This window comes from Orycteropus afer, unplaced genomic scaffold (assembly GCF_000298275.1).
Source record: "Orycteropus afer afer isolate SDZICR_OR568_19922 unplaced genomic scaffold, OryAfe1.0 scaffold00112, whole genome shotgun sequence".
NCBI classification, from domain to species: domain Eukaryota; kingdom Metazoa; phylum Chordata; class Mammalia; order Tubulidentata; family Orycteropodidae; genus Orycteropus; species Orycteropus afer.
The window spans coordinates 5888260-5900781 of record NW_006921699.1 but is presented as its reverse complement, the minus strand read 5'-3'; the positions used below and the strand labels follow the sequence as shown (position 1 = coordinate 5900781).

The following is a 12522-nucleotide window of genomic DNA, read 5'->3' as shown; positions in this document are numbered from 1 at the left end:
TATGGGGCCTTTATTTTTGTAAATATCAAAACACTTGCTCTATTGATGTTCTTAAAGCCCACTTCTGTATCCATAAGCAGGAAAAACTTTGACCTACTGCTAAACGTGTAATAGTTTCTCTTGCAGAATCAAATCAGTTCTTTGAGAGTTGAATTTACAGTCCAGCAACCTGCAATTTTGTATTAATCCACAATGACTCTTCCAAGGCTTTTACCTTACTGCATTTTTTATTGTGCAGTTACAACAAAGACCTTTTAGACAAGGTGATGGAAATGGCTGATGGGATTGAAGTGGAAGATCTGCCACAGTTTACAACCAGAGGTGAATTAATGAAAAAGGTAAACAGGATTTCCAAGTTCATTTAATGAAATTGTGTAGTTAATAGTTCCACCTTTATGATATGTATAGAGTATATTGCTTTTTGAATGCTTCTGTTTATTACCCAGAAGGTCTAAGCCCTTTTACTTTTATTTCCCTGTAATTGCTATAAACCTTTTCATAACTAGATAACAACACAGTATGATAAATTATGCACTGTTGGTAGAGTAACATACAGACTCTTCTGTTTTTCTAGGAACATTCTGTTTTGAGCTTTCTGCTTGATTTTTAAGTACATGTTGGCCCAGAGTGTGAATGTTTTCTACTTGTTAAAAAATCTTGTATGTAACAGTAGCTCATCATCACCTCAGCTGATGAAGGTCAGACCAGACTTGTTTGGCCATTCCAACTTGCTGATGGGAATGTGGCTGGAGTAAGGTCCAGATACTATAGCTGATCCCTGTTCTTCAAGGCTTAATCTGGTTTGGGGCTGTGAACTTCTACACAGTGAGCTGCTATTGAGACCCTTTTCTCTGGACCCTGGGACTTAGGCCAGAAAGAACCTTAGAGGAAGGTGCTGTTCATTCCACCTGTTTTCCAAAATTACTCCCAGACATTCTTTTTCTAATTTGCCTTCTTCTCCTCAATCAGTAGAATTAATTGCTCCCTTATCTCCCAGAGTTCCTTTGGCACTTTATGCAGGTCTCTTTTAGAATATAGCTCATGAGCTGTTGTCATTTGTGTGTCTCTTTTGCTGCTAGATTTGTGACCTTCTTGAGGAAAGAGATGGCACATAAAGTGTATTCCTTGTGACTCCAAAACCTAGTATAATCTTGCCCCAGAGAAGGTACTCAGAAAATGCTTATTAAGTTGACTAGAAGTAGTAAAGTAAAAGGTTGCTGGGTCCTTATAGCTCTGCCCTCAGAAACATAGGTAAGCCCTAGCTTCACCCTAGTTTGATCTTGTTTTGGGAGCAATACCTTAAGGAGGTCCCTGTCTATGTGAATTGTTGTTGCTGTTGTTAGGTGCCATCGAGTCATCTCTGACTCATAGTGACCCCATGCACAGCAGAATTAAACACTGCCCGATACCATGCCAGCACCATGATCCTTGCTATACTTGAGCCCACTGCCACTGCCCCTGTGTCAATCCATCTCGCTTTGGGCCTTCCCCTCTTTCATTGACCCTCCACCTTACCAAGCATGACATCCTTCTCCAGTGAATGGTCCCTTCTGACAACATGACCAAAGTAGGTGAGATGAAGTCTGGTCATTCTTGCTTCCAAGGAGCATTCTGGCTGCACTTCCTCCAGGACAGATTTGTTTCTTCTTTTAACAGTCCATGGTACTTTCAGCATTCTTCTCCAACACCACAACTCAAAAGCATCGACTCTTCTTTGGTCTCCCTATTCATTGTCCAGCTCTCACATGCATATGAGGTGATTGAAAATATCATGGCTTGTATCAGGCACTTGAAAGAGGTCCTTTGCAGCCAATTTGCCCAGAGCTATACATCGTCTTATGTCCTGACTGCTGCTTCCATTGGCATCGATTGTAGAACTAAGCAATGTGAAGTCTTTGACAACTTCAGTGTTTTCTCCATTTATCATCATGCTGCTTGGAGGTCCAGTTGTGAGGATTTTTATTTTCTTTGTAATGAGATGTAATCCATGCTGCAGACTGTATTCTTCAATCTTCATCAGTTAGTGCTTCAAGTCATCCTCATTTCAGCAAGCAAAGTTGTGTCATTAGCGTATTGCAGGTTGTTAATGATTCTTCCTCTGATTCTGATGCCACGTTCTTCTTCATATAGTCCAACTTCTCAGATTATTTGCTCAGCATACAGATTGAATAAGTATGGTGAAAGGATACAACACTGATGCATTCCCTTCTTGATTTTAAATCATGCAATGTCCCCTTGTTGTGTTCAAATGACAGCTTCCTGGTCTACGTACAGGTTCCTCATGAGCACAATTAAGTGTTCTGATATTCCCATTCTTCTCAATGTTACCCATAATTTGTTATGACCCACACAATCAAATGCTTTTGCACAGTCAATAAAACATAAGTAAACATTGGTCTTGCAAAATTCTGTCATGTGATCTCCAGTGTTACCTCTGTCACCAAGAGCAAATTTTCCATCTATCAGTGATTCTTCTTTGTTTTCAACTTTGGCATTCTAATCACCAGTGATAATTAACATATCTTTATTGCATGTTCAGTCAGTTTCAGACTGCAAAAGTTGATAGACATCTTCAATTTCTTCATCTGTGGCTTTGGTGGTTGGTGCATAAATTTGAATAATAGTTGTATTAATGGGTCTTCCTTGTAGGCGTATGGATATTATTCTATCACCAACGGCATTGTACTCTAGGACAGATCTTGAAACATCCTTTGTGATGATGAATGCCTAGGATATCAATCTTTATGCAGTCCATTTCATTTTCGACACCTTCCAATTTTCCTAGATTCATACTTTGTACATTCCATGTTCTGATTATTAATGGATGTTTGCAGCTGTTTCTCCTCAATTTGAGTCATGCAACGTCAGCAAATGGAGATCCCGAAAGCTTTACTCTATCTATATCATTAAAGTTAGGTTTCTTCTGATGAGGCAGCTCTTTCCCAGTCCTGTTTTGAGCGACTTCTGACCCAAGGGGCTTGTCTTCTGCCCTGTGTCCAACAGCGTTCCCAGGCTATTCATAAATTTGCTCAGTAATGTGTCAGACAGTGTTTCTCAGCTATTCATAAGGTTTTCCCTGGCCAGTTGTTTGAGAAGTGGATGGCCTCTTCCTTCTTCCTAGTCTGTCTCAGTTTGTAAGGTGTGTTGAAACCTGTGCACTGTGTGCTGGCATCTGAAACACTGGTGGCACAGCATCAAGCCTCACAGCAACGTGCAATCCCCACAGGATGAGAAACTAACAGACAAGTTTGTCTCCCTTAGCTGTTGGAAACCTCTCCAACGCCCCCTTACCTAATTCCTACCTGGATCCTGCTACTTTTGTGGTCCCCGGTGTTTCCTCCCTTTACTGCCTCTCAGGGAGTGGGTCCTGCCTCCCACCCCTTACCTGGATCCTGTCGCTTTTGTGGCCCCCAGCCCTGTGAGGATATCGAGGAAGAAATCAAATCCTTGGTTTCCCAGAAGTATGCCATGTCCAAACAGCATGGCCATCCTGATTTAGATGATTTTCCTAAAAAGTTACTCTTTTTGTTTTTCATTTGAACGTGGAATCAAAAGCTTCATTGTGAATTGGGCTTTTTGAGTTTGTGGCTTCACATATCTCCTCATGTAATGCTTATGAACATTCCATGGTAGTCTTCCTTAGGTATCCCAAAGTGATGTGATCTATGGGATCCTACCAGGGAGGGGCTAGATAGCTGCTGCCCACCTAAGAGTTCCCCACAGGATGGGACAGGAAGGGAAAGGGGCAAGCCTTCACTTCTTCATGGCATATAGCAAACTCTGTCCTTGCTTTTTCTTCTTGAGAGGTGTTTTGCCCTCCTTAGATCTGTTTTTTCCCCATCAGTTCTCTATTATACTTCTATGTCTTATATGGGTTCTGAAAGGTAGTTGGGTTCCTTCCAGTATGCTGGGCTATTAGAGATCAAAACACTTTATGATGTTTGGGCTGCAGACCCTGGAGGAGACTAAGGAGATTTTTTCATGGGTAGGCATGTCCCAAACATTATCCATAGAGCAGTGTGCCACAGTGGGTGTGTTATGTGTGATGGGGTGTTCTGCTTAAACTTAAAAATTGGAAAGGAATCTTGAACCTCAAAATTGTAGAGCATCCCTGCCTTGGCTGAAAGCAAAGAATACCAGAAAAATGTTTACCTGTGTATTATATACTACGCAAAGGCATTCAACTATATGGATTATAACAAATTATGGATAACATTGTGAAGAATGAGAATTCCAGAACACTTACTTGTGCCCATAAGGGACCTGTATATGCGCCAAGAGGCAGTTGTTCCAACAGAACAAGGGGATACTTCATGGTTTAAAATCAGGAAAGGTGTGCATTAGGGTTGTATCCTTTCACCATACTTATTCAGTGTGTATGCTGAACATATAATCTGAGGTACTAGACTATGTGAAGAGGAACATGGCATCAGGATTGGTGGAAAACTCATTAACGACCTGCAATATGCAGATGATAGGACTTTGCTTCGCTGAAAATGAAGACTTGAAGCACTTAACTGATGAAGATCAAAGACTACAGCCATCAGTATGAATTACACTTCAACATAAAAAAACTAAAATCCTCACAATTGGACCAATAAGCAACATCACGATAAATGGAGAAAAGATTAAAGTTGTCAAGGATTTCATTTTATTTGGATCCCCAATCAACGCCCATGGAAGCAGCAGTCAGGAAATCATAAGACATACTGCATTGGGCATATTTGCTGCAAAAGAACTCTTTAAGGTGTTAAAGAGCAAAGATGTCACTTGAAGACTAAGGTGCTGCTAAAGGGGCAAGGAGGCAGCATCTTCTGATCTCCTTTAACTCCACAAAAGGAAAACAGAATCACCATCAGCAGTCCAAGGCCTGTTCTTACAAGGCCAGACATGGCACCACCCTCCAGCTCTCTAAACCTTGACAACCACCCATTCCTCCCTTGGCACGCACCACCTCTCTGCTGGGTTCAGTAATTCGCTGCAGTGGCCATACAGAACTCACAGCTTATGGGGTTTATTAGGGAAGCAACAGGCTACAATTCAAGTTCAGCAATGCACTCAGTCTCTGTCAGCTGGCAGTCTCTCTCAGTAACATGTCTCTCTTAGCAGCGAGTGTCTCTCGCATCTCTCTCTCAGCAGTGCATCTCAAGTCTCTCTGTCAGCAGTGCATTTCTCTCAGTAGCACGTCTTTCTCAGCCGGCAGTCAGAGAGACTGCTTCTTCCTCCAGGAGGACTCATTTTAAGCCTGGCAGAGTAGCAGAACTAATCAATCCCAATATCAGAATTCTATACACTTGAGAGAGTGTGAACTTCCCAGAAGATTGCTTCTTGCTGCTCCAGCAGAAATATATCAGGTGGATAACTTTAACAATCAGGAGCTACTCAGTTGCTCATAGCAAATTCCACCATGGAGTTTACAAAGACTATGGCTAGAAAAGCCACACCATGTTATATATTACACCACAGATCACCCCCTGGCTTTTCTGACCATTATCCCTTTGATACTTAGAAAATTAGCATCTCCTTCACCATCAGTTTGAGAATAACCACACCCATGAAAGCATGTAAGCCAGCCATTTCATGCCTTTATCTCCCCCCCATTTTAAATAGCCAATTTCTAATTTGCCCATCCCTATCAAACCAATAGGAGCTCTGGTAGCATAGTGTCTAAGGCACTTGACTGCTAACCAGAAGGCTGGCGGTTCAAACCCACCAGCCACTCTTCGGAAGGAAGGTTGGGCAATCCTACTTCCATAGTGATACTGCCTCGGAAACCCAAGGAGGGGTTGCTATGAGTCGGGGCCGACTCGACGGCAAATAACAACAACAACAACAACAATCAAACCAATACCCTGAGGAGACGAGAATGTTTCTTTCTCTCTGGAGAATCTTCTGTTCTTCTTGGAAACTTTGGGCATCTGCATCCATAAACAAGCAAAGTCCAGCCCAGTGTAAGCCATCAAATTGCAGCCACTTAACACCAGCCCAGTGTCAAAATCTTCCTCTTTGTTTAGTTGGGTTCTTGTCAGCTCTGCCCTAGCCATCCCAGCTAGGTCATGGGTTCCAGCTGCCACGTTTGGGAGTCACGGTCTTCCCTTCACTTCAGACCAGCCAGCACCTTCTCTCTCTCACATCCTCAATTCTCAGGGATTATTTCAGTGCCTTAGGCTCACAGCTCTTTGCACTTCAATCCACCCAGCCCTTCCTCTCATACCTAGCCTTCATGGCCTCGGTCAAAGGGTACCAAACTCAGCCTGTTTCTTCATTGCTGCACTTCCCTCATTTCCACTCACGTGGACCCAGGTGGTCACAAGCAAGCAGCATACCAGCCTACTACTTGCTGGCTTCCTTTAATTTCCAGTCCTGGAAAGGGTTTCTCTCAGGGACCATGACTTTCCTGCTTTGATGTATCCAGAACCTCATTGCTTCCTTGAAATTCAAAAAGCCAGTCCTTTTTTTTTTTTTTCTTCCTGTTCAGGTCTTTTCTTCAAATGCAAATCTTCTGTTTTCTCAGTAGTTCTAGGTGGGGTTCAGGTTTTCTACCTAAGCCCCCTATATTCTACACACAGGGTTTGAAACAAAAGCCTGTGTTTCTTCTGGGCAAATTCCATTTCCCCTTTTAACATATCCAATCAAGTATTGGCTGAAGACAGACTTACACACTCTCTGTTACCCATACCCCATAATCATTTCTTATGTACAAGTAGGTAAGTTGTTGTTGTTGTTTGCCGTCGAGTTGGACCGACTCATAGCGACCCCTCCTTGGGTTTCCGAGGCAGTATCACTACGGAAGTAGATTGCCCTATCTTCCTTCCGAGGAGTGGCTGGTGGGTTTGAACCGCCAGCCTTCTGGTTAGCCGTCAAATGCCTTAAGCACTATGAGTAGGTAAGAGAACATTCAATACCCATAGTACATTCAGATAAATACATAATCTTTTTTAAGACATTCCAGTTTCATCTCTTCACCTTGATTATCTTCCTATTCTATGTATATAGCCTTGGGCCTTTTGCTGGGTGTAACCAAAAGCCCTAGTCTCTGGACCAGTTATCTCCTTTAATAGGTAACACCAACCAAAGTTACCATCTGAGATCCAAAGTTTCACTTCCCAGGCCCCTTCCTTCTTTCTTTTACAAGGTCCAATGCCACTGCAACACATTCTACCGCTTCTGACACCAATTGCTAAAGGGGCAAGGAGGCAGCACCTTCTGACCTCTTCTAACTCTACAAGAGGAAGACAGAATCACCGTCAGCAGCCTAAGGCCTGTTCTTAAGAGGCCAGACATGCTGCCACCCTCCAGCCCTCTTACTAACCTTGACACCACCTGTTCCTCCCACAGCACCCACCATCTCTGCTGGATTCAATAATTCACTGCAGTGGCCACACAGACTCACAGATTATGGGGTTTATTAGGGAAACAACAGGCTACAATTCAAGTTTAGGAACATGCTCAGTTTCTCAGCTGGCAGTCTCTCTCAGTAACTCGTCTCTCAGCACTGCGTGTTTTTTGTGTCTTTCTCTCAGAAACACAACTTTCTCAGCTGGCAGTCAGAGAGACTCCTTCTGCCTCTGGAAAAAAAAACTAAACTCACTGCTGTGGAGTTGAATCTGACTCATAGCAACCTCTCCTGGGTTTCCAAGGTGGTATCTGTACCAAAGTAGATTGCCCAGTCTTCCTTAAGCCTGACAGAGTAGCAAAACTAACCAATCCCAATGTCAGAATTCTATACACCTGAGAGAGAGCGAACTTTCCAGAAGAGTGCTTTGTGCTGCTCCAACAGAAATACACCAGGTGGATTACTTTAACAATCAGGAGCTACTCAGTTGCTCACGGCAAATTCCACCATGGAGTTTACAAAGACTGTGACTAGAAAAGCCACACCATATAATTTACTACACCACAGGTGCACCTGACCCAAGCCATGATATTTTCAATAGCTTGATAATGCATGTTTAACCTGGACAGTGATGAATAAGGAAGAATGAATAAGAATTGATGCATTTGAATTTTGGTGTTGGTGAATAATCCTGGAAATGCCATGGACTGCCAGAAAAATGAACAAATCTGTTTTGGAAGAAATGCATCCAGAATGCTCCTTAGAAGTGAGAATGGCCAGACTTCATCTTTCGTACTTTGGTCATGTTTCAGGAGGCACCAGTTCCTGGAGAAGGATATCATGCTTGGTAGAGGGTCAGTGAAAAAGAGGAAGACGGTCAGTAAGATGGCTTGACACAGTGGCTGCAATGATGGGCTCAAGTATAGCAGTGATGTGAGCACAGGACCAGGCAGTATTTAATTCTTTTGCATATAAGGTTGCTATGAGCTGAAAGTGACTGGACAGCACCTAACAACAATAACCTGCCCTGGGATGTGCATTCTTGATTATGATTGTACAGTGTGCACCTCCAGAGAAGAGTCCTCACGCATGAACCTGGCATCTCGGAAACACAAGTGCTGTCATCATATCAGTCGTTAGCACTTAGCTACCTAGGAGCCAGAAGAAAGGGCATAAAATCGTCATAACATCTTTGGATTATATGTGTTTCAGCTTCCTTCAAATAAAACTTGTATTTTCTCAGTAGCCAAATTTAATTTTAGACTGTTGATGCCACTGAAGATGAAATTCAGCTGATGCTGTGAAATGAGATCGTTGGAGGGCACATAGTGTTTTGCCATTTGTCATGACTCTTCTAGATAAGCCCATCTTGATAGCAGGTCATCTGATCTTTGTGCCATGACAGACTTTGTGTGGTGTTGAAGGCTGTCTCCTCTCCATTGAAGGCCACCCTGAGAGCCCATTGGAAAGAGGGCACAGAGATACAGGGACTTCACAGCAGTTTTTTCCCTCTCCTGATGTTTTTGCATGCGGAAGAGGCAGCTGGCAAACATTAGGCAACATTGCCAGCCCAGAAACAACAAAACCCTGGTGTAAAGCTATGTACCTGACAGTGTCTATTATTCTTCTGCCCAGAATTGATCCTTAAATCTACAATTAGAGTCTAGTTGAATTTTAAAGCCATGTATCTAGTAAGTAGAACTGAATCGTCTGGTATTGTTCGTATTTCAAGACTAGACAGTGAAGACGAATTAGAGACATCAGCTCTTTGAAGTAGGATTTTAAAAATACTTTATGGCTATTCTGCAGCTTTGAGGCGAGTACATCTCTGTGTTTTGTCCAACTGTTTTTTTGTTTGTGTTATTTTGGTCTAAGAAAAGAAATGTGCCTTGGCCTCTGACAGGTGGGATTTGTCAAACAGTTGCAGTGTTTGGCTTTTCTTTTCAAAGAGATTCAAACACAAATATATTCAGAAAATCTCAATTTTATAACAGTCATTCCCACATACCTACTATCAGTCTTTGTGGTTGACCAATTTACCCATTAATGAGTGATAATTAACAGAACAGTAGCTGACTCAGGAAGGGTGTCATTACCATGACTGTCAGAGTTAATTTTTCCAAGGTATTGTCTTAGTCAAGGAGAAAAAGGAGTGATTGACAAAGAATAAGAATCTATCATTACTGGCTTAAAGAAAGAAGCTGTCAGCTTAATTACTTGGTCCATTTTTCCTGAGAACATTTTTATCCCAAGAGGGGAAATGACATTATGGAAAATGACTGTATATGAAATGAGAAAGATCATTGTGGAAAACAAGTTTGCATACATATCAGGGGACTCTCTTTAGAGCATTGGCACCCTGGTGGCACTGTGGTTAAGCTCTTGGCTACTAACCAGAGGTTAGCAGTTCAAATTAACCATTGTTCCTCTGGAGAAAGATGTGGCAGCCTGCTTCTGTAAAGATTACAGCTTTGGAAATCCTCTGGGGCAGTTTTACTCTGTCCTATAGGGTCTTTATTAGTTGTAATTGCCTTGATGGTAGTGGGTTTGGTTTTAGTTTTCTTTTGAGCATTATATCCAGTCTTGGTGGAGCTAGGATTCCAAGCAAGTATTGTTGTTCTATGGCGTCGAGTCAGACCCGACTCATAGCGACCCCTCCTTGGGTTTCCAAGGCAGTATCACCATGGAAGTAGATTGCCCAACCTTCCTTCTGAGGAGTGGCTGGTGGGTTTGAACTGCCAGCCTTCTGGTTAGCAGTGAAATGCCTTAGACACTACGCTACCAGAGCTCCCAAGTGAGTATCGGTGACTAAAAAAAAAAAAAAAAAAAAATTACCATCAGTTGGTTACATCAAAGGAGGTCTTATATCCAAGGGTATGCTCAGTGGAGTTATCTGTTTTCCCTTTATCCACTAGAAACTGAGGCAGCTATAAAGGCTTTGTCCTATACTACAGGTAAATCTTGCTGTCTGGTGGACTCAGTCATGCCAGAGTCCAAGATAACTGCCCATACCTTTTAGAAAAGAAATCATTTGTACGCCCAGAGGCCTGAGTCAGTGGCATCTGTTGTGCTGTTGTAGTCTTGGTCTATTCTATCAGAAATTTGAGAGATGACTTAGGTGTTTGTTTTGGTTACTTAGTGCCACTCTGACAAGAATATACCACAAATGGGATGGCTTGAACAAACGGGAGTTTATTCTCTTACAGTTTGGAGGCTTTAAGTCTGAGTTTAAAGTGCCAGGCTCTAGGGACTGGGTTAAAGCCCCTCAACCTTGGGCTTCAGCTCTGCCTCCTGCTCCCAGCCCACTGGAGCTAGAGCTTTTCTTCAGTCAGCTGCTGGCTGCTGAGGCTGACAAGCAAAAAGGCACAGTCCCAATGTTACCAGACCACATGGCCATTAATTCAAGCCCATTGAAAGTCCCAAGGTCAGCAGAGCATGGCAGGCTGCTGAACAACGACACAGCTACATGCAGGGTTCAAGTGTGCCATACATAAGCTAGAGGCCATTCATTCCCAAAGCTGTTTCCTATATACGGAAAGCAGACCACATACCCAAAGCAGCTACCCAGCTGCTCCAATAGATTCCACCATGGAGTTATACCAGTCTCACCATGGGGAATAACTACATTCAGCTTCCCAGCCACTCAACCAGGCCCATCCTGGTGGCACAGTGGTTAAAGTGCTCAGCTCCTAACTGACACACAAACTTAACCACCACAGGGTTATTTTTCATTTTGGACTAAAGATGGTTTCTTTTGAGGATACTGCATTCTCCTAAAAGGAGACAGACTTATCTTTTTGCTTTTGCTGGGGAATTTTGTTTGTTTTTACGTCTCTCAAAAAGTGACTGGCTTAGCTGGAAAATAGGTCATACCTTGAAAACTGATTACTAAAAAGACTCTCAGACTGATTCATTCTCACTGCTAAATGTTAAGGAAATCCATTCAAATACAGGTGACAGCCAAAGTGATTTCTTCACGCCCTGATTAAAAGTTGTGTATAGCCAAGTTTAAATTTACCAAAGATGCTAGAGTACCCAAAAAGAATACATGTGCTTCAACTTGTCACTATTTGCAGATAGGCTTTTACAGTTTCTAATAGTGTGAAATCCAGAAATACATAACCTTCACATCTAAATACCCTGACTCAGTGTGAAATGTTGTGAATTAATACCTGAATTCAACTGCTTTTAATTTAGAACAATAAGTATGTGTGTGATTCTGCTTTTAGAATTCTTCATTGCAGCTCATGCCTGGAAAAGGTTGTATTGTTAAGTATTTCTGTTATCACTTTAGATTGTGAATGCTTATAGATCACAAGGAGCCCTGGTAGCACAGTGGTCAAAGTGCTCAGCTACCAACTGAAAGGTCAGTGGTTCGAACCCACCAGCTTCTCTGTGGGAGAAAGATGTAGCAGTCTGTTTCCGTGAAAAATCACAGGTTGGAAATCCTTTGGGACAATTTCACTCTCTCCTGTAGGGTCGCTATGAATCAGAGTCAATTTGATGCAACAGGTTTTTAATAGCTCACAGGTGACAAGACAAGAAAACTATGTTCTGGCTTCTAAGGAGGGTATGGTCAGTGTTTTGCTGACTTTTCTGTGTGTAGTAAAATTTTAATAATTTCTAAGATTGCTTACCATCTGGGTAGTACATAAATATTGCATCGCTGTTAGATTTTAATTTATGAAGATGAATTTGATTCATTGGACTGCATGGCTATATAACTTTCTGTTTTCTTTTCTCCCCTTTACTTCTTCCCCAGCATCAAAGCTAAGACTTAGCACATTTTCATCATCAGCTACAGGCTCGGAAGAGGCTGGTATAAATGTGACACTGACCCCAGGCGTCTCTCTCAAGACTTCTGGTATTACCAGCACAAAGGAAGAGAGGCAGTTGGTATGAAATGGAATCTGCCATTGGCTTTTTAAAAGTTCTTATTCTTCTAGAACCTATCATTGTAAAAGTATGCATGGACATTTTATGTATTTATAAATCATGCACTCTAAGATGAGTTCATCAACATTGTGAAAGTCCTCCTGTTTATAAATGTCAAACTTTTTATTAAAAATGTCTGACTTTTTTTCAATGTTGATGTATTAATGGCAGATAATGAATTTAACAATTTGTATTTTTCAACAGTGTGCCTTTTTAAGTATGATACTTTTATGCTCCCCTATTCCTATTCC

General features: G+C 42.0%; 1 protein-coding gene across 1 annotated transcript in view; it reads left to right on the top strand.

The window, feature by feature from the left end:
* Positions 1 to 10269, top strand: part of CDKN2AIPNL (CDKN2A interacting protein N-terminal like) — a 12382-nt gene extending 2113 nt beyond the window's left edge. The window contains exons 2-3 of the mRNA XM_042781379.1: positions 239 to 338; positions 10252 to 10269. Of these exons, the coding sequence (XP_042637313.1) occupies positions 239 to 338; positions 10252 to 10269 (118 nt within the window). The remainder of the gene's footprint in view (positions 1 to 238; positions 339 to 10251) is intronic.
* The last annotated feature ends 2253 nt before the right edge of the window (positions 10270 to 12522 follow it).